General features: G+C 33.9%; 3 protein-coding genes across 4 annotated transcripts; all 3 read left to right on the top strand.

Annotated features, from left to right (window-relative positions):
* The first annotated feature begins 3,099 nt into the window (after nucleotides 1–3,099).
* Nucleotides 3,100–5,524, top strand: LOC107911678 (alcohol dehydrogenase 1). The gene is made up of 10 exons (XM_016839552.2): nucleotides 3,100–3,264; nucleotides 3,393–3,529; nucleotides 3,628–3,674; nucleotides 3,755–4,080; nucleotides 4,172–4,254; nucleotides 4,445–4,520; nucleotides 4,617–4,678; nucleotides 4,769–4,864; nucleotides 4,968–5,129; nucleotides 5,254–5,524. Exons 1-10 carry the CDS (start codon nucleotides 3,222–3,224, stop codon nucleotides 5,368–5,370), a joined length of 1,149 nt encoding a protein of 382 aa, XP_016695041.1. The 5' UTR covers nucleotides 3,100–3,221; the 3' UTR covers nucleotides 5,371–5,524.
* A 432-nt stretch (nucleotides 5,525–5,956) lies between these two features.
* On the top strand, nucleotides 5,957–8,903 carry LOC107911677 (alcohol dehydrogenase 1). 2 transcript variants are annotated; one of them, XM_016839551.2, is made up of 11 exons: nucleotides 5,957–6,309; nucleotides 6,441–6,577; nucleotides 6,681–6,727; nucleotides 6,834–6,906; nucleotides 6,985–7,310; nucleotides 7,402–7,484; nucleotides 7,763–7,838; nucleotides 7,930–7,991; nucleotides 8,079–8,174; nucleotides 8,293–8,454; nucleotides 8,633–8,903. In XM_016839551.2, exons 2-11 carry the CDS (start codon nucleotides 6,555–6,557, stop codon nucleotides 8,747–8,749), a joined length of 1,065 nt encoding a protein of 354 aa, XP_016695040.1. In that variant the 5' UTR covers nucleotides 5,957–6,309; nucleotides 6,441–6,554; the 3' UTR covers nucleotides 8,750–8,903. The 2 variants fall into 2 exon arrangements, with proteins under 2 accessions (XP_016695040.1, XP_016695038.1); XM_016839549.2 differs by lacking the exon at nucleotides 6,834–6,906 and having other exon boundaries at nucleotides 5,958–6,309.
* A 1,009-nt stretch (nucleotides 8,904–9,912) lies between these two features.
* On the top strand, nucleotides 9,913–12,564 carry LOC107911676 (probable pectinesterase/pectinesterase inhibitor 51). Its single transcript, XM_016839548.2, has 2 exons — nucleotides 9,913–11,322; nucleotides 11,613–12,564. The coding sequence occupies exons 1-2, from the start codon at nucleotides 10,281–10,283 to the stop codon at nucleotides 12,296–12,298; spliced, it is 1,728 nt and encodes a 575-aa protein (XP_016695037.2). The 5' UTR covers nucleotides 9,913–10,280; the 3' UTR covers nucleotides 12,299–12,564.
* The last annotated feature ends 6,005 nt before the right edge of the window (nucleotides 12,565–18,569 follow it).

Here is an 18,569-nt window from a genome sequence, read left to right as displayed (position 1 = left end):
ATAAGTTTCTTGTTATACGAACTTACTAAGAATTAAATACTTACTGTGTTTTATTTCCTCTGTTTTATAGTACTTGGAGGCTCGTAAAGGTTGGAAGCTGGTCGGAGTCACATCATACTATCCCTCGAACTTTTCGGTATATATATAGTAAACTAATTTTGGTTATAATGGCATGTATAGGCTAAATATGACCAATGATGGCAATGTAAATGTTTGGTTGTAACTAGCCATTGGAATGGCTTGTGAATGACATGTTTTGATGAGTTTATATATGGTCTTAATGTGTTTAATGAGTCTTTGAATTGGTTAAATGATGGAAAATATATAGGCTCATTATTAATTGATTTGAGTTAGTATAATTGGTAAGATATGCATGTATGTGAAATGGTTCAATTAGAGGAAATTGAATACTTGGATATATAGGATGTTATAATATGTACTAAACTTGGTTTTAGCTTAATTTGAATGATTGGTATTGCCTTGAGAATGTGTTAAGGTGTTGTTGTAGGTGGAAGACAATTTGGGTGAGAAAAGTGGCCTTGGAAATGGCCTATTTTCGTCCACACGAGCAGAGACACAGGCGTGTGTCTCAGCCGTGTGTGACACACGGCCTAGCACACGGGTGTGTGGCTTGGCTTTGTGACCTAAGTTAGAGAGTTACATGGGTACAGACACGGGCTGGACACTGTCGTGTGCCCTATTTTGAATGCCCACACGGGCGTGTGTCCCTTTCACATTGGAAAAATTTTGAAATTTTGCTAAAAATTCTCTAAGTACCCGGTTTAGTCCCGACTTGTTTCTAATGCATGTTTTGGGTCTCGAAGGCTCATATAAAGGACTTTATGAATAATTTCTGACATGCATGTTAAATAATATGAAATGTCTGTATTTGATTTGTATATTTCGATAATGATCCGTAACCCTGTTCTGGCAACGGATATGGGCTAGGGGTGTTACAGCACATGCTCTTGCCAAATCGATGAAGCAATTCCTTGTCAATCCACATACTTTTCAGGAGATACCTTTAGTGATAGCAAGTCAATTATGAAGAGTTAATGTTTCCCACTAATTTAAGATACTATAATTAATGTGTAATTGTTATTATTTTATATAGAATATATATATATTTTACTTCGTTGGTTCAAAAGTATTAGAGATATATATTATTAGTTAGGAGTATAGATTTAAAGCTAAAGCTTAAGAGATTTAGAGCTACATTTAATTTTTTTTAAAGTTGAATTATTTCAAATAGAGTATATTAATTCACACGCATATATAGTTAAGTATTATGGGGTTAGATAAGATGACAATGATTTCTTCTACCTTAATTAATAGTCAAGGGTTTGATCCTCGTCCTGAATATAGAGCAACTTTAAAATTCGTAGCTAACGTCTATCCCCTTAATAGACCTACGAAACACAAAAGAATATCTCTAAATTCACTCTAGTGGATTTATCATGAAAGATTGTTATCAATTTGGACGTAACACTATTTATAAAAATAATTTTTTTAGTTGCAATATCAAATATTAATCAATTTACAAATATAATTAAGTTGGTTTTAAATTTCATTTACTTATTTTATTTCAATAGAATTTTAATATATAAATAAAATCTTATTTGATCAAAGAATTTGTTAAATTAGATATATTTTAGTTTTAAAATTAATAAATTCATTTCAAAAGGCTAAATAAAAAAATTAGGGTTATTCAAATCCAATTAGAATTGATAAATTATTTTAATTGTTTGAAAAAATATCCACTCACCCTCCTATGATTTATTTATTAATTGATTTTTAAATAAAAAGATGAATTTACCCATTAGTAATTACTTGTTATTCTAATCTTTTGTATTCATCAAATTTCAATTAAAAACAATAAAAATATAATCAGGTTTAATAATTATTAAATTAAATCATAGATTACATTATATTTAATACAATTATATGTAAAACATAATGTATTTTTAATTAATAAATGTAAGTTTATTTTAAAAAAAAAGCCTGAGTGATAATATTTTTTTATTCAAATACTTGCTAAATATTTTAAACTTAATTTTAATTCAATTAAATTCTAGATGTTTAAATTTTAATTAATTTATTTTCTAATAAAACTTTTTCAATTTAAAGCTAAAACTTAACACTACAAAATATGTGCATTAATATTAAATATTTAGGTATTTTCATTTAATTAGTAGTTAAAAATCACTAAAAAGAGTTTGAATTTCATTATTATTTCATTCAGACTTTAATGAAATTACTTTTTTTAAAAGGATTAAAATTTGCTATTTCTGTAATATTTTTAATTATGTTAAACGATTTAAATAATATACATTACACTAAAATTTTAAAATAAAATATTAAAAAATAAAATTAACATATAAAATCATATGCAATATCTACGATATTCTAATTTATTACTTAAGTGAAATGTAAGGTTATATTACTTCGAAATAAATTTTAAAGTGTTTATTAACTTAATAAGGGAGTATTTATTGATTTCTTAAAATAATTATATTTTACACAAACCTGTAAAATAATATTAATAAATTTAAAATTAACAAAATTTAAAATATAAAAATGAGGAAACTAAATTTTTAAAAATAAAATTTATAAAAAAGTAGAAGAATTTATTTCATATTTAAACCAATTTAAAAATAAGTAAACTTCTGGAACCAATGATGGACATGACATGAGATGGCCACCGCAATCACTAAAGTAAATAAAGCGTAATATTTTAAATGAAGGCTTTGGTCACGCATGACAGGATCGGTATTGGAAAATGAAAAATCAAACTGCGTTGGAGTTTGGACCACCAGGTGTTGTCCTATAAAGGAAGAAGACAAGACACCGAGCCAGTCGTCGCCTCCTCTCACATTCATGTTCCACTTGCCATGCTATTAATTAATTATTTTTCCTAAATTATAGATAAAAATTTAAAATTATAATAGGTTTAACATTCGGAATTTTTTTAATTTAAAAATTTTGAATGATTTATTTACATTGGTATAATTTTTTTTGTTAAAAATGTTGCGTGAGATTTTAAAATTAAAAAATATTTACATTATAAAGGAACTGAACTTGGCGGTTTCTTCCCATTCATGAACTTTATATATCTCTGTATCATATAAATACCCCAAGTGTAAAACTCCAGTCCCATCGATTTTCTTTTATAAGAGAAAGCTAAAAAACAACTTTATTAGAATTTCTTTTTCATAGTAAATATGTCAGCCCGAAGCACTGCTGGTCAGGTCATTCGTTGCAAAGGTACATTTGGTTCTGTTTTCTCCATTTATCTCTTCTCTTTGATTCTCGAATCTTACTTAAGAGTTTATGTGCAACTGTATATGTTTATTTATTTTAAAAAAATTGGAATACTTTGCGACTGTAACTAGCTGCGGTGGCATGGGAGGCCGGGAGGGCACTGACGATTGAAGAAGTGGAGGTGGCACCACCGCAAGCAATGGAGGTTCGTCTGAAGATCCTCTTCACCTCTCTCTGCCACACTGATGTTTACTTTTGGGAAGCCAAGGTAATTTAATTAATTTATTGCCTCTCATGATTCGTTCACGTTGTGAAGCAATTAACATACTTGAAAACTAATATGGTCAATCATTTGTCATCTTACAGGGCCAAACTCCAGTCTTTCCTCGTATATTTGGTCATGAAGCTGGGGGGTATGCCCTAAACTCATATCCCATCCATTTCCCTATAAATTGAGCAACTCAATTAGATATTTTTATCCCTCTATTGACAGGGTTGTTGAGAGTTTGGGTGAGGGTGTGACAGACCTTAAGCCCGGGGACCATGTGCTTCCGGTCTTCACCGGGGAATGCGGCGACTGTCGTCACTGCAAGTCCGAGGAAAGCAACATGTGTGACCTGCTAAGGATCAACACTGATCGAGGGGTGATGCTTAGTGATGGCAAGACTAGGTTCTCCATTAATGGAAAACCCATCTACCATTTTGTTGGCACATCCACCTTCAGTGAATACACTGTTGTGCATGTTGGTTGTGTTGCTAAAGTCAATCCCGCCGCTCCTCTTGACAAAATTTTTGTTCTCAGCTGTGGAATCTCTACAGGTCTTAAACAAAACCAATTTGTTACTTGATTCAGAATTTTCATTTTCTATTTAATATGTTAGTTTTAATGGAGTTTTAAATAATTTTCGAGGTCTTGGTGCCATCTTGAATGTTGCAAAGCCCACCAAAGGTTCAACTGTGGCCATTTTTGGACTGGGAGCAGTAGGCCTTGCTGTGAGTATCCCTTCTTCAATACTATGTTTAATCAAATTTGGACGTGAGTGTCCGACATGATTGTATCACTTTCTTCAGAGTCCTCTCATATATATATATATTGATATCAGTAAAGAGTTAAACCAACATAGTTTCGTATAATTTATTTCCCCTTGGCCCTGCTGCTGGTTGATGTGGTGTTTATAATTAGGCTGCTGAAGGGGCTAGAATTGCAGGCGCTTCTAGGATTATTGGAGTCGATCTGAATCCTAACAGATTTGAGGAAGGTAAGCTACGAATCCCAAAAGGGAGTTGTTGATTTACTGTCCTGAAAATTGAAATGCTTCCTCTAATGTTTTGTTTCCTCGGTGTATCTTAAACAGCCAAGAAATTTGGATGCAATGAATTCGTGAACCCTAAAGACTATGACAAGCCAGTTCAAGAGGTCTGTGACTGAAAACCATAACTTTTGGCTGTAATGTACATTTAAATAAATACAACACTTCATTCCCAAAATTTACTCCCTTATTTTCAGGTGCTGGCTGAAATGACAAATGGAGGAGTTGATCGAAGCGTTGAGTGCACGGGAAACATCAATGCCATGATCTCTGCTTTTGAATGTGTCCACGATGTAATTCCCTTTCTTCATGCATTTTGCCTAGGAAGCAGAATGAAGCTAAGAACAGAGACAATAATGCTTGACACATTGGGCTATGTTTTCTGTTTTTATGCAGGGATGGGGTGTAGCCGTACTCGTCGGTGTTCCGAACAAAGATGATGCTTTTAAAACACATCCCGTGAATTTTCTGAACGAGAGGACTCTGAAAGGTACCTTCTTTGGCAACTACAAGCCCCGGTCCGACCTTCCTTCAGTTGTGGAGAAGTACATGAACAAAGTAAGCTACATCATTCCTTCCTAAAAACTCTGGACAATTATGCAGCTAGCAATTGGATGGCTACTTAGAACATTCATTTCTGTAATTTGTTATGAACTCAGAAAGAGTAATGTGATACATGCAGGAGCTTGAGCTGGAGAAATTTATAACGCATGAAGTGGCATTCTCAGATATAAACAAGGCTTTCGATTACATGCTTGCTGGGGAGGGCATCCGCTGTCTTATTCGCATGGATACTTGAAACCTATCAAACTTCATTTGTAATCGTCATCGATCATACATATCTTAATGTTGTTTCCCTTTTTCATGCTCTGTATACTATATGAGACAGTACCACCACGCTTCTGTTCCTTTGCCTTGATGAATCATCAAACTACAATTCCATTTCTCTTCAATTAATCAATTGATAAAGATTTAAAATATATTTTTCAAGTTTAATAAGTCTAACTCCTAACCTATTTTAGGACGGGATATACAAGTATTTTTTATATGTAAATTTTGATAATTTTGATTCTTATATATGAGTTGAAATTTTTTATATTGATATATTATATATACAAATAATAATATCAATTAAACCAAAATCAAATATATATTTAAAAATATAATTTGATAAAACAATTGATATGCTTAAAATTTTATAGAGCGCATGGTTGAAAAAGTCCATATAGTAAGTTCTGAGTATGGTCAGGCATGACAGGGACTCAGTCGACAGGGGTACGTAGGACCACCACGTGTCCGGGCTAAAATGGTAGAAGGCAGATATTCCGAAACAAGCGTCTGATCACTTTTAGCTAAATTTAAAGTTGCACACTTGCCTCAACCCCTCGAATTAATCTACTAAAATACTACCATATTCACGAACCCATGTTCGGGAAACAAATAAATTTTAGGCGTCGTTTGCTTTGCGGATCAAAAGAAAAACAGCGTTTCCCTTCGGTGAATTCTTGCTTCTAGTTCATGAATTCGATGTATATGTCTGTTACAAATGCCCCGTCAAAACAGGCTTCTTTGACGTGTAAAAATATCAGTCCCCTCGATTCTTACTTTAAGAGATGCCAAGCTCCTAAACCCCAATTTACTAGAATATTTTTCCAGGTTTCCAAAAGGAGAAAACAGATAGTTTGCCAAGTAAATATGTCTGCCCAAAGCACTGCTGGTCAGGTCATTCGTTGCAAAGGTATATTTTCATTCTGGATTTTTACTTGAGTGTTTAGGGTTTTATCATCATACTTTGATGCTTCGTTTTTGAGGAAAACCATTTGTCATTGTATATGCTTATTCTTTGAAATACATTGCAACTGCATGTAGCTGCGGTGGCATGGGAAGCCGGGAAGCCACTAGTGATTGAAGAAGTGGAGGTGGCACCACCACAAGCAATGGAGGTTCGTCTGAAGATCCTCTTCACCTCTCTCTGCCACACTGATGTTTACTTTTGGGAAGCCAAGGTATTTTAGTTAAGTGCCTCCTCATGATGCATTCTCGTTGTAAAGCAATACTCATTACTCGCATACTTGGAAACTAATATTGTTCATCATTGTCATCTTACAGGGCCAAACTCCATTATTCCCTCGTATATTTGGTCATGAAGCTGGGGGGTATGCTCAACACTAATTTTTTTTTCCTTTTTTCATTTTAAGTACCTCTATCATCAATGAGTCCAACAGTCAAACTCTTATCCGATCCATTTCCATATAAATTCAGCAAGGCATATTTTTTATTTTAAACAGCATCTGCATGGGATCTATGTCAGATTGGTCGGATCTGTTGAACCTAGGTATGAATGGGCGTGTCTGTATCCATTTAGTGTGGTAACCAGATATTTTTATCACTCTATTGACTATTTTGTTTACAGGATTGTTGACAGTGTGGGTGAGGGTGTGACACACCTTAAACCCGGTGACCATGTGCTTCCGGTCTTCACCGGGGAATGCGGCAACTGTCGTCATTGCAAGTCCAAGGAAAGCAACATGTGTGACCTGCTAAGGATCAACACTGACCGAGGGGTGATGCTTAGTGATGGCAAGACCAGGTTCTCCATTAATGGAAAACCCATCTATCATTTCGTTGGCACATCCACCTTCAGTGAATACACTGTTGCTCATGTTGGCAGTGTTGCCAAAATCAATCCCGCCGCTCCTCTTGACAAAGTTTGTATTCTCAGCTGTGGCATCTCTACAGGTCTTAAAAAAGAACCAATTTGTTACTTGATTTAAAATTTTCATTTTCCATCTAATCTGTTAGTTTAATGGAGTTTTAAATCATTTTCGAGGTCTTGGTGCCACCTTGAATGTTGCAAAGCCCACCAAAGGTTCAACTGTGGCCATTTTTGGACTGGGAGCAGTAGGCCTCGCTGTGAGTATCCCTTCTTCCATACAATTGAGCAGAGTATCGTATATGGGATGTGTTCCACATGGTTATGATCAGTTTTCTCGAAGTTATTTTTTTAAAAATGTATATGGAGGAAATTTTGGAGGCTATATTCTTAGCTTCATGTGTCCAATGCCATTCTTGGACATAGATATTTCAAGAAAAATAATAATGCGTGGGAACATAATAAGTTTCGTAACTTTTTTCCTCGCCCCTGCTGCTGCTAACTTGGATAACATTGTTGATGTGGTGTTTATAATTAGGCTGCTGAAGGGGCTAGAATTGCAGGCGCTTCTAGGATTATTGGGGTTGATCTGAATCCTAACAGATTTGAGGAAGGTAAGTTAAAAACCCCAGAAGGGAATTTGTTGATTTATTGTCTTTAAAATGCTTGGTCTAATGTTCAGTTTCCTTGGTGTATCTTAAACAGCTAAGAAATTTGGTTGCACTGAATTCGTCAACCCGAAAGACCATAACAAGCCGGTTCAAGAGGTTTGTGAAAACCCTAACTATTGGTTTCAAGGTAAAACTAAATGAAGACAACCCTTCATTCTCAAAATTTTACTCCCTTATTTTCAGGTGCTCGCTGAAATGACAGATGGGGGAGTTGATCGAAGCGTCGAGTGTACTGGAAACATTAATACCATGATCTCTGCATTTGAATGTGTTCACGATGTAATTCCCTTTCTTCATGCATTTGCCTAAACTGGATAGAAATTAGGAAGTAGAACGAAGCAAATAACAGAAATTGTGATGTTTGACACATTTGGCCATGTTTTTGGTTTTTGTGCAGGGATGGGGTGTTGCGGTACTCGTCGGTGTTCCTAACAGAGATGATGCATTTAAAACACGTCCCGTAAATTTTTTGAATGAGAGGACTCTGAAAGGTACCTTCTTTGGCAACTACAAGCCCCGGTCCGACCTTCCCTCGGTGGTGGAAAAGTATATGAACAAAGTAAGCTACATCAGTCCTTCCTAAAACTTCTGGACAAATATGGCGCTAGCTAAACTTTGAATCTTAATTCCTAGAATATAATACCAAATCTGAGTTAAAGCATGTTGTCAACCAATTCTAACATGTTGGATGGCTACTTAGAACATTCATGTTTGTAATTTCTTTGTGATGCATGTAGGAGCTTGAGCTGGAGAAATTTATAACGCATCAAGTGGCATTCCGGGATATAAACAAGGCCTTCGATTACATGCTTGCTGGGGAGGGCATCCGCTGTATCATTCGCATGGATGCTTGAAAATTTGTAAACCCTTAATAAAGAAATGTGAATAAATTCAGCAATCAATGCGTTTCCCTTTTCATGGTTTGTATATTCATGTGACAGTACCCACCACGCTTTGTGTTTGATTTGCTTTGATGTATCATCAAACTACAATTCCATTTTTGTTTTATTTATCATCTCTCAAATCATTTCCTATATATATTGATGTGCTGAGTTAGCTTATCCAAAATTTGAGAAGGCTCGGATAAAAAATTAGACCTAAAAAATGGGTTTAGTCAAAAAACTTAGGCCTGTTTAAAATATGAGAGGGCTCGGGTTTGAATATTTCAGGCCCGAGTTTGACTCAAATCAACTCATTTTTAAATTTATAATATTTTATATTATGTTATTTTTATATATTATATAATTTATAACAAATTAAAAAAATAAACCTATACTAAGTATATGATATTACTCTTATGTAAACATTAAAATAATATTAAGATGATTATATAAAAAATTTTAATAAATAAAAAAATTATTAATATTAAAATAAGATTATATAAATATTTTTTTAAAAATATTTAAAATATAATACGAGCTGCCTAAATTGGACTTAGGTTAGTCTTTTGTAAATATAGTCGAATTTGGACAAAATTTTAAGTACATATTTTGAGTCAAACCAGACTTGAACAAGTATAAAATATGTTAATATTATACTTAGACCCGATCTAAATCTAACCAGTCCCATGAGTACTTCTAATAGTCACTATATAAGCTTCAAAATCCCTTAAAATTATTTAAGTTTTTCACAGAATTTAATAAAAACTTAATAATTATTTCAAACCACTAAAATAACTCTTTACCTATAATTTTTCATTAAAATTTTAAAAATAAGTTTATTTAAAAAACTATTAATGTATTTTTCATATTATTTTTTTCATCATCAAAATAACTTTAGAAAATATTTAAAATGTATGAATGATTAAAATAGGTTTCATATTTAATTTATTAATAAAATTGTGATTATGTAATTTAATTAACTAGTTAATGAAAGCCGATCCCCATGGCAACTGGTGTGATGAAAGCGATATATAAAGCAGGCAGAGTCGGGTAGGCAGTAGTATTTGAATTCAGTAAGACCCGAACCCGATTACCCAGTTTAATATAAGAATCTCCCATGTGCTTTTTCTTATTTCATTCCCCTTATTCCTTCCCTCCCCTTCCCCACGCCCACAGTTTTCCTCGTTTCCTAACCTTCATTCCATTTAGTTTCACCGCATCAAAAAGCTTTCCCTCTTTTCTTTGGGATTACTTTTTCTACCCAATCAATCTCGTGACTGACAGTAAATGGCCACGCCTTCCATTTCCACTTCCACTGCTTCCATTGGCAAACTTCCAAACTCTAACATGGCCTGCCCATTCCCAAGCGCCCCGTGACTCCTTTCACTCTTCTCTTCTCGTGATTTCATTCGCTTTCGTTCCAAACCAACACATATCTCCAAATTTTACCCAACTCCCAAATTCCTAATCAACTCTCCTTATCATATTTATACCCCCCCCAACCATGCATTCATCTTCACCACCTCCTTCTCACCAGTCCCACAAAAAACATCCCAGAAGAAATCCCTGGAATTCCACTTCTCTCCTTGTCTCACTATCCATGTCTGCTTTTCTTCTCCTTTCCCTTCTTTCCCTCTCCCATTTCTTCATCTTCTCTTCTTCCAGTCATCACCCACCTCATAACTCCCCTGTTTACGCCTCTGACTCCTCTCGAATCCGCCTTGCTTGCAAATCCACTCGCTTCCCACAACCCTGCGAATCCTCCCTTTCGCGATCCTCTCTTCTCCCTCCTAATCCGACCTCCCTCCAATTCATCCAATCCGCCATTTCCGTCTCTTCCGATAACCTCAAAACCGGACAATCCATGGTGAAATCCATCCTCGACTCCTCCAAAGGCAACCTCAACCGCTCTAACGCCGCCGCCATCTGTCTCAACATCCTTTCTAATTCTGATTACCGCATAAGATCGACCAATGACGCTCTGGCACGTGGCAAGATCAAGGACGCTCGTGCGTGGATGAGCGCGGCCCTTTGCTACCAATACGATTGTTGGAGCGCGCTCAAGTACGTAAATGACACCAAATTGGTCGGTGAAACGATGGCGTTTTTGGACTCTTTAACGCAACACAGCAGCAACGCGTTGAGCATGATGGTCGCCTACGATAATATCGGGGAGGACATAGCCGCGTGGGTCCCTCCCAAGACGGAACGGGACGGGTTCTACGAGAACGGGTCGGGTGGGACGGAGCTGGGGTTTAACGGGGGTTTACCGTCAAACTTGAAGACGGACGTAACGGTGTGTAAAGACGGGAGCGGAGGGTGTTACAAGACGGTGCAAGAGGCCGTCAACGCAGCACCGGCAAATGCAGAGAGTACACGCCGTTTCGTGATATATATAAAGGAAGGTGTGTACGAAGAAACGGTGAGGGTGCCACTGGAGAAGAAAAATGTGGTCTTTTTGGGGGATGGAATGGGTAAAACCATCATTGCGGGTGCTTTAAATGCAGGGATGCCTGGACTTACCACTTATGAGACTGCTACTGTCGGTGAGTACTACTACCCTCCTCCACTACTTACGTTAAACATTTAACTTTGTTTAAGAATTCTCAGTTTTACATATATGAATGAGCTTGATAAGATACTGCCTCTAGACTTTCATGGTTTCCCAGAGCTTATATATAGTAGTAGTACCCATAAGCCTATTTCGAGTAAAAGTCTCTTATTTAACTCATCAAATAAGTCTTGTTCGCTTAGCTAATCCAGAGGTTTATCCCCTTTTCTTTAGGCTGTATATACATGGTTATTGCAAATGTAGATTGAGCTTTGGCTGTTGCAGGGGTTCTTGGGGATGGATTTATGGCCAGTGGACTCACAATCCGGAACACAGCAGGCCCTGATGCCCACCAAGCCGTAGCCTTTAGATCAGATAGTGATCTTTCTGTCATTGAGAACTGTGAATTCCTAGGCAACCAAGATACTCTCTACGCTCACTCCCTCCGCCAGTTCTACAGGAAGTGCCGTATTCAGGGGAACGTGGACTTCATCTTCGGGAATTCTGCCTCGGTGTTCCAAGATTGTGAAATTTTGGTTGCTCCCCGGCAGGTAAAACCCGAAAAAGGTGAGAACAATGCTGTGACAGCTCATGGTAGAACTGATCCTGCTCAATCGACTGGTCTGGTTTTCCAGAACTGCTTGATCAACGGAACTGATGAATACATGAGATACTATTATAGCAAGCCTAAAGTGCACAAGAACTTTTTGGGAAGGCCATGGAAGGAATATTCAAGGACAGTTTTTATAAATTGTGTTATGGAAGCACTTATTAATCCGAATGGATGGATGCCATGGAAGGGCGACTTTGCATTGAAAACACTCTTCTATGGAGAATTTGGGAATTCTGGTCTTGGATCCATTCCATTGAACAGAGTTCCATGGAGTACTCAAATTCCACCCCAGCATGTACATACATTTTCAGTCCAAAATTTCATTCAAGGAGATCAATGGATTCCAACATCATCTTGATTCCCCCCAGGAATCATGTTGATTGCAAAGTTAAGATGATAAGAATTCCAAGAATGTAAACCCAAGGAAAGTTTAGCCAATCATGATCATATTCATCTGTAACAAAATCTTCATTGGAGAATGAAGGGATAGTGCCTTAGCCTACGCTATTTTGTCCTTTTCATTTTTCCTAAATTATCTGTATATACATATTTGAAGTTTGGGTGTGTAATGGAATATGTTTCTCAAATATATAGAAAAACATCAAAAATTGTTTAGTATTCTCATATTGCAGGGTAAAATCACCAGGAAAGCCTCTTAGGGGCAGATTTCCTTTTATCCCCACTATTGATTCGTTAAAATTTCTGTTTAAATGATATGATTAATTACTGATTTCATTCTTGAACTATAGTTAAAATATAATTTTTATTTATTTATTTTGAAACTCAAAAACTAGGTCTTTTTACAAGAATTTTTCCCTATTTAACAAAACCAAGAAAAATAAAAAGATATCCCGTGCTTATTGAAGAACAAAATAAATAAATAAAAACTTCATTGAAGCAAAAAAAAAAAAACTATAAGTTTTGATTAACACTTATAAATTTTTTATGCTTTGGTTAATATTCAATTTTATCTTCGTCAATTTCGATATTTCATTTTCGTATCTCTTAGCTATTATAAACTTTCTCATTTGAAGAATTTATTGTTTAATACCTAAGAAGCTTTATTAGATTTAATAATTTATGGGTTTTGAATTTTTAATATAAATTTATGATTCTAAACAAGGTCTGACTCCATGAATTTTGAAATTTTAGAAAATGATGTTTTAAATTTATAAGGAGAAATAAGATATAAAAAGTGGAATTTTAATTCAAAATAGAACCCCAAAATCATCAATGCATCTCCTGAAGTGGAGAAGCTGCGAATAGAGCTCATTGCCTTCATATTCTTCTTTGTTGCCAAAGAGATGCAAAATCGAAATATTTTGTTTACTATAAATGTGTTGTTTCTTTGGTTTGAATGAATTTTAATATTTTTTTGAAATTGGTGCTTTTAGAATTGTACCGGAAAGTGTTTTTAATAAGTACGATTGGTGTCTTATTACATTAGATAGTTCTCATTAAATAGAGAATTTTTATTGAAAATAAATATGTTTCCTTATTATTGAAATAGTGCTCGATATTTTAAAAGAAAAACCCACCACGATTCAAAAAGAAAAACTTATTTGAATGTATGTTTTACCTTTAATAGAATTTTATTTTATTTTATTTTAGTGGAAATCTAGCAAATTTGATTTCTTAAGAAAAAAAGTTAAGAAAAGATAATAAAAAAATCGATAGCAGATTATTTAAAAAAATATATTGTTAATACTTTTTTAAAAGATTTTTATTGTAATTTTAAGAATTTTTTAGAATTATGTTTAAACTTTTTAAAGTATCAAAATAAAAATTTAACTATAGTTGAAGGGATAAATTAGTAATTAACTATTAAAAAAACATGCCACATAATCCTCTTAATGGTATTTAATGGATAACTGACTAAAATGTAACAATTCGATAACGTTAGTGACTATTACATAACTTTTGAAAGTTGGGTGGCCGAAATATAATTTTAAACAAAGTTTAGGGACACTTGTTGTGGTTTACCCTAATTTTTTTGTGATTTATCCCAACTTTTGAAAGTTCTTTTGCAAGTGGCTTAAAGCAGTGTATTTTTTTAGTTCTTTTGCAAGTGGCTTAAAGCAGTGTATTTTTTTTCTTATTTTAATATCTTACATGGATTAGCTGATGGGTTATAAAGGATTAAAAATATTTTTTTAATTTTTAGAGTTCGGATTAAATTAATAAATTTTTGTAAATATTGAGGGTCAAATTTATTGATTCTTTTAGAATTAGAATTAAAATGAAAAATTTTGTAAACATTGAGAGCTAAATTTATTAATTTTTTAAATAATATTTTTAATATATTTTTATTCTTTTTAATAAATTATATTTATTTTAAATTTTTTTAATTTTTTAGCATTATTGTTAAGAATTTTTTTAAAAAAATTAAAATAATATTTTAGCTATAACTTAGGGATAAAATTAGTAATTTAATTATTTTAATTAATGTTCCATGTTACCATGTAACAGAGAGTCTAATTTTACTTTTTAAAATGTATAAAAATTAATTTATTTACATTTTAATAAAAAAACCGAAATGCAAAATAGAAAAACTTTCTTTATAATTTTACTCATATTGCACACATATTCATATATGGCACTAACATTGAACCTCGAGTAACATAGGTTTTAGCTGCCAGTACGACAAGATATGATGTCAAAGTCCATGAATGGGAGGATGACTGTGACTCACTCGCATATTGGGAATAGCCTGTGCCCAACTGGTTTTCTTGACTTATAGGCAAAGGTATATTACGCCGACACGGTACAGTTTGCTGCTTGAATATGGCATAATTGTGTATTGGATAGGATTGGTCATTGCTTCACGCCTTTATCTCACTTCTCGCCTGGCCTTTCAACTACTCGAGTGCTTCCTCATTTAGCATGTAGTGAAAGGCAGTGATCACTTACGAGCTCTATGTGAAGCAAAGATTATTTCATCTGCTTCTGTAGGTAGACAGAAATGCTAATTGGATGGATATTAAATATGCATACGGTTATGAGTCTCAAGTTCACATGATAACTATGGACAAAGTCCAAACAAAAGGTGGCATTGCTTCACATGATGGAGAAAGCGCAATGTCCATCCCTACTCATTCCTTAATAACTTTCATAATTAGGGTCTTCATGTGTCCAACAGCCCTATGCTCTTGGGCTTTAGCTATTTATTACTATGAAATAGATTATTTTTGTTGATGGATATAAATAATTGAAGTGCAGAATCCAAAAGTGGGGGTCATAAAAGGTTAGGAAGACTATTGTTTAATTAATGGCACAGAGAACCATCATGCTTCTCCACTAGCCACTCTAACATAGCTTCCTATGCCCGCAATTAATTAGCCAAGGTTGGGTGCGTTTTGGACTTTTTCTTGGCTTCAATTCAATCGCATGCATATATAATATATATGATGCTTTGGCATGGTTTCAAGGTGGATCTGATACATAAATCACACTCCAATACAAAAAGGCATAACATTTATAATTGCCGCATTCTCCCAACTAACTACGACTGGATCTAATGGAATGGCCATTAACGAGCTCTCGAAACTACTACTACTACTTATTATTATATTTCGAATAGTTTTTTTCCCTAAACAAAGTGACATTTTATCAAGTACAACTCTAAAATTCATTATTATACTTTGCAAAAATTAAAAACCTATTCAACAGAAATTGAAAAGATAGTCCAATTGTGAACTTTGTTGTTAAATTGTTAATTGAAAATCAACAGTTCAACGGTTTATATATAAAAAAAGAAAAAATTTGGCAATTTTATATGCAACAAGCTAACAAAAATCAACAAGTCAATCTCACTAATGGAGGCTAATGTGGATTGAGAGGTAATTCTTTTAATTAATGCTTATTGGCTGATATTTTCCATGTAATAATGTAAATATTTTAAATCCATTTTATTCCCTTATTTTTACCTATGTAAAAGCCCCAACTCCAAAATTGTTTTTTTTCGTAAGTTTCATTCTTTGTCTTTAGAGAAAGAGAACAGGGAAAGAAATTGAAGGTTCAACGCCCAAGTATGGAGTTACCCTATGCAATCCTAGAGTGCTATTGCGGCTTGTCAGCTTCTTTTCGGACTTCGTGGTCAAATGAAAACCCGAGGAGAAGGGTTTTCGACTGTGAAAACTATGGGCATCGATTTAAGAGTTCTTGTAGATTTTTTAAGTGGTTTGATCTTCTATTGTGTCCACGTTCAAGAGCCCTTCTTGTTGGCTTATTAAGATAAGAACTATGGAGAGGGGAAGAAGGACTGAGCGGTGTATGTGGATATTTGTTTGGTGGTACTGTTTTGTGATGAAATGATGAAGATAACGTGGATAATTTTATAGAATTTTAGTTAGGTCTCCATCTTTGTTTTTTTTTGGTTGGTTTAGGGTTTAGGAAAAATATGTTGAAGCGTGAATTTTGTAATTTGTGAACTTATTTTAATTTAGAATCAGTTTAGCAAATATTCAAGTGACAAATTTTGAGTAGTTGTATACTGAAAACTTGAATATGACTTAATATGGTGTTAAGAAGAAAAATAAAATGATTTATCAATGGTAATGAAGAGAGGAAGTTGAGATGATGAATAATTGAGAAGCAAATATCAGTTCATATCATTCATATGTATTATAATTCAATAAGTAACATTTAAAATATCCAAAATTAAAATAGTGAAAATTACATAATAGATAAAAAATTTGTGCCTTCTACTTTTTTACATTATATGTATCTTAAGTAATTAAACCACAAAAATTTAAGTCACCAATAACCAAAATTTAATTAGGTGTCCATAATCAAGTGTCTAAACCTATACCAAAAAAAAAAAAAAACAGAACCCAACTTTTTCAAATACTGCCTTTACTTGAATCCATTTTAGGTCTCTTGGAAGAGACCGATTCTTGTGTAGACAGGCCTTCCGATGTACTTTGTTGACTTTGTTGATAAGTTAAATTAAAAAAGGGGTTGAAAAGTCAAAAATGGTGGGAGGTGCAATTGGCACCGAAAGAAAAAAAATAGTTGGCAAGTTGTTTAAAGTTGAAAGGGATAATTGCAATTTTGGTCCCTAATTTTTTAGGCCATTTGCAAGTTAGTCCCTGAACTTCAACTATAAATAGGCCTAACCATTTCTCATTTCAACCATCCCAACCAATCTTTCTCTCTTAGTTTTCTCTCTTCTCCCATTTGAGAATTCTTAAGGAATTCTATTTGTTTGTAATACTTTGGAGATAGTAAAGTTATCATCTGGTGTTAGTGCCCGAGGACGTAGGTATAATTTACCGAACCTCGTTAAAACTCTTGTGTTCTTTCTTGTCCTATTTTTCTTTCAATATTTGAGGGTATAATAGTAGTATTTAATTGTGCTATTAAATTACTATAGAAGGGATATTCTGTAACACCCCTTACCCGTATCCAACACCGGAATAGGGTACGAGGCATTACCAAAACACATACACTTGTAAACGTATTTAACCGAGTTATAAAATTTCATCAAAATTAAAACTTTCAAAATAATTAACATGTTTCTATAACTTTTCACAATATATCCTCAAAATATTATAATCATAATAATTAGGGCCTGCGAGACCCGATACATACTCATGCAATTTAATGCTTCATTTCCATTTCATTCAATTCGCAATTTCTCATGCTCATAATTTAAATCATATCACTAGAAATTTCCATTTAATTCACGTACAATTCAATGACATCAAATTCAAAACTAATACGTATTTACCATTTAACTCAATGTTTATTGATTATACCATTCAATAACACATTTATGAAATTCTCAATTTAGCAATGAAAATATCACTTTAGTTTGAATAACAACATCGTCCTGATATAAATACACTACCACTTATCCATTTACTTTAATTCTTTTGGGCCCATTTGTCACTTACCATCTTTAATCAAATTAGGGAACGGTCACGGAAAATTGAGTACTTCACTTTCACTTTGCCATAGTATAACTATGGTCTTACGTATGATCACTTATCACTTGTCCCTGATCAGATAAGTGTAGCCAACTATCACTTTGTTTCTTGATCAGATAAGTGTAGCCACTTATCACTTTGTTTCTTGATCAGATAAGTGTAGCCACTTATCACTTTGTCTCTTGATCAGATAAGTGTAGCTAAAGCTATCACTTATCACTTTGTCTCTTGATCAGATAAGTATAGACGAAGCTATCACTTATCACTTTTCACTTGTCACTTGATCAGATAAGTGTAGCCGAAGCTATCACTTATCACTTTCCACTTGTCACTTGATCAGATAAGTGTAGCTGAAGCTATCACTTATCACTTTGTCACTTGATTAGAAGTACTCAAATCCGGCGTTCCGCTCAATTTGATCATTTATTCATATATCAGGCTTACCAACATGTGTTAATTCATAAACCATTCATGGTATTATTTCATGCCAAATCATATACTGAATATACCATACACACATACTATGAAACTTTATTTTCACACATGAGCTTAAACCATGACCAATAATGCACAAAAATAAGCATCATTCATATTTCATCGTTTATGAGTTATAATCAAACATATGACCATTTATACACGAATCATTCATATATTTCCCAATTTTCCTCCTCCTCCTCTCCATTCCACATCCTTAATGTG

Source organism: Gossypium hirsutum, chromosome D11 (assembly GCF_007990345.1).
Source record: "Gossypium hirsutum isolate 1008001.06 chromosome D11, Gossypium_hirsutum_v2.1, whole genome shotgun sequence".
NCBI classification, from domain to species: domain Eukaryota; kingdom Viridiplantae; phylum Streptophyta; class Magnoliopsida; order Malvales; family Malvaceae; genus Gossypium; species Gossypium hirsutum.
The sequence above is the reverse complement of the archived record's forward strand: the minus strand, read 5'-3'. Positions and strand labels throughout refer to the sequence as shown.

Excerpts from the sequence above, each read along its gene's own strand:
- LOC107911677 (XM_016839549.2), top strand. The coding sequence starts at position 6,090 with ATGAATTCGATGTATATGTCTGTTACAAATGCCCCGTCAAAACAGGCT. Across the intron at positions 6,728-6,984 it reads TTTGGTCATGAAGCTGGGGG|GATTGTTGACAGTGTGGGTG; the intron begins GTATGCTCAACA and ends TTTTGTTTACAG. Across the intron at positions 7,992-8,078 it reads ATAACAAGCCGGTTCAAGAG|GTGCTCGCTGAAATGACAGA; the intron begins GTTTGTGAAAAC and ends CCTTATTTTCAG.
- LOC107911676 (XM_016839548.2), top strand. The coding sequence starts at position 10,281 with ATGCATTCATCTTCACCACCTCCTTCTCACCAGTCCCACAAAAAACAT. Across the intron at positions 11,323-11,612 it reads TTATGAGACTGCTACTGTCG|GGGTTCTTGGGGATGGATTT; the intron begins GTGAGTACTACT and ends TGGCTGTTGCAG.
- LOC107911678 (XM_016839552.2), top strand. The coding sequence starts at position 3,222 with ATGTCAGCCCGAAGCACTGCTGGTCAGGTCATTCGTTGCAAAG. Across the intron at positions 4,865-4,967 it reads CTTTTGAATGTGTCCACGAT|GGATGGGGTGTAGCCGTACT; the intron begins GTAATTCCCTTT and ends GTTTTTATGCAG. Across the intron at positions 5,130-5,253 it reads TGGAGAAGTACATGAACAAA|GAGCTTGAGCTGGAGAAATT; the intron begins GTAAGCTACATC and ends TGATACATGCAG.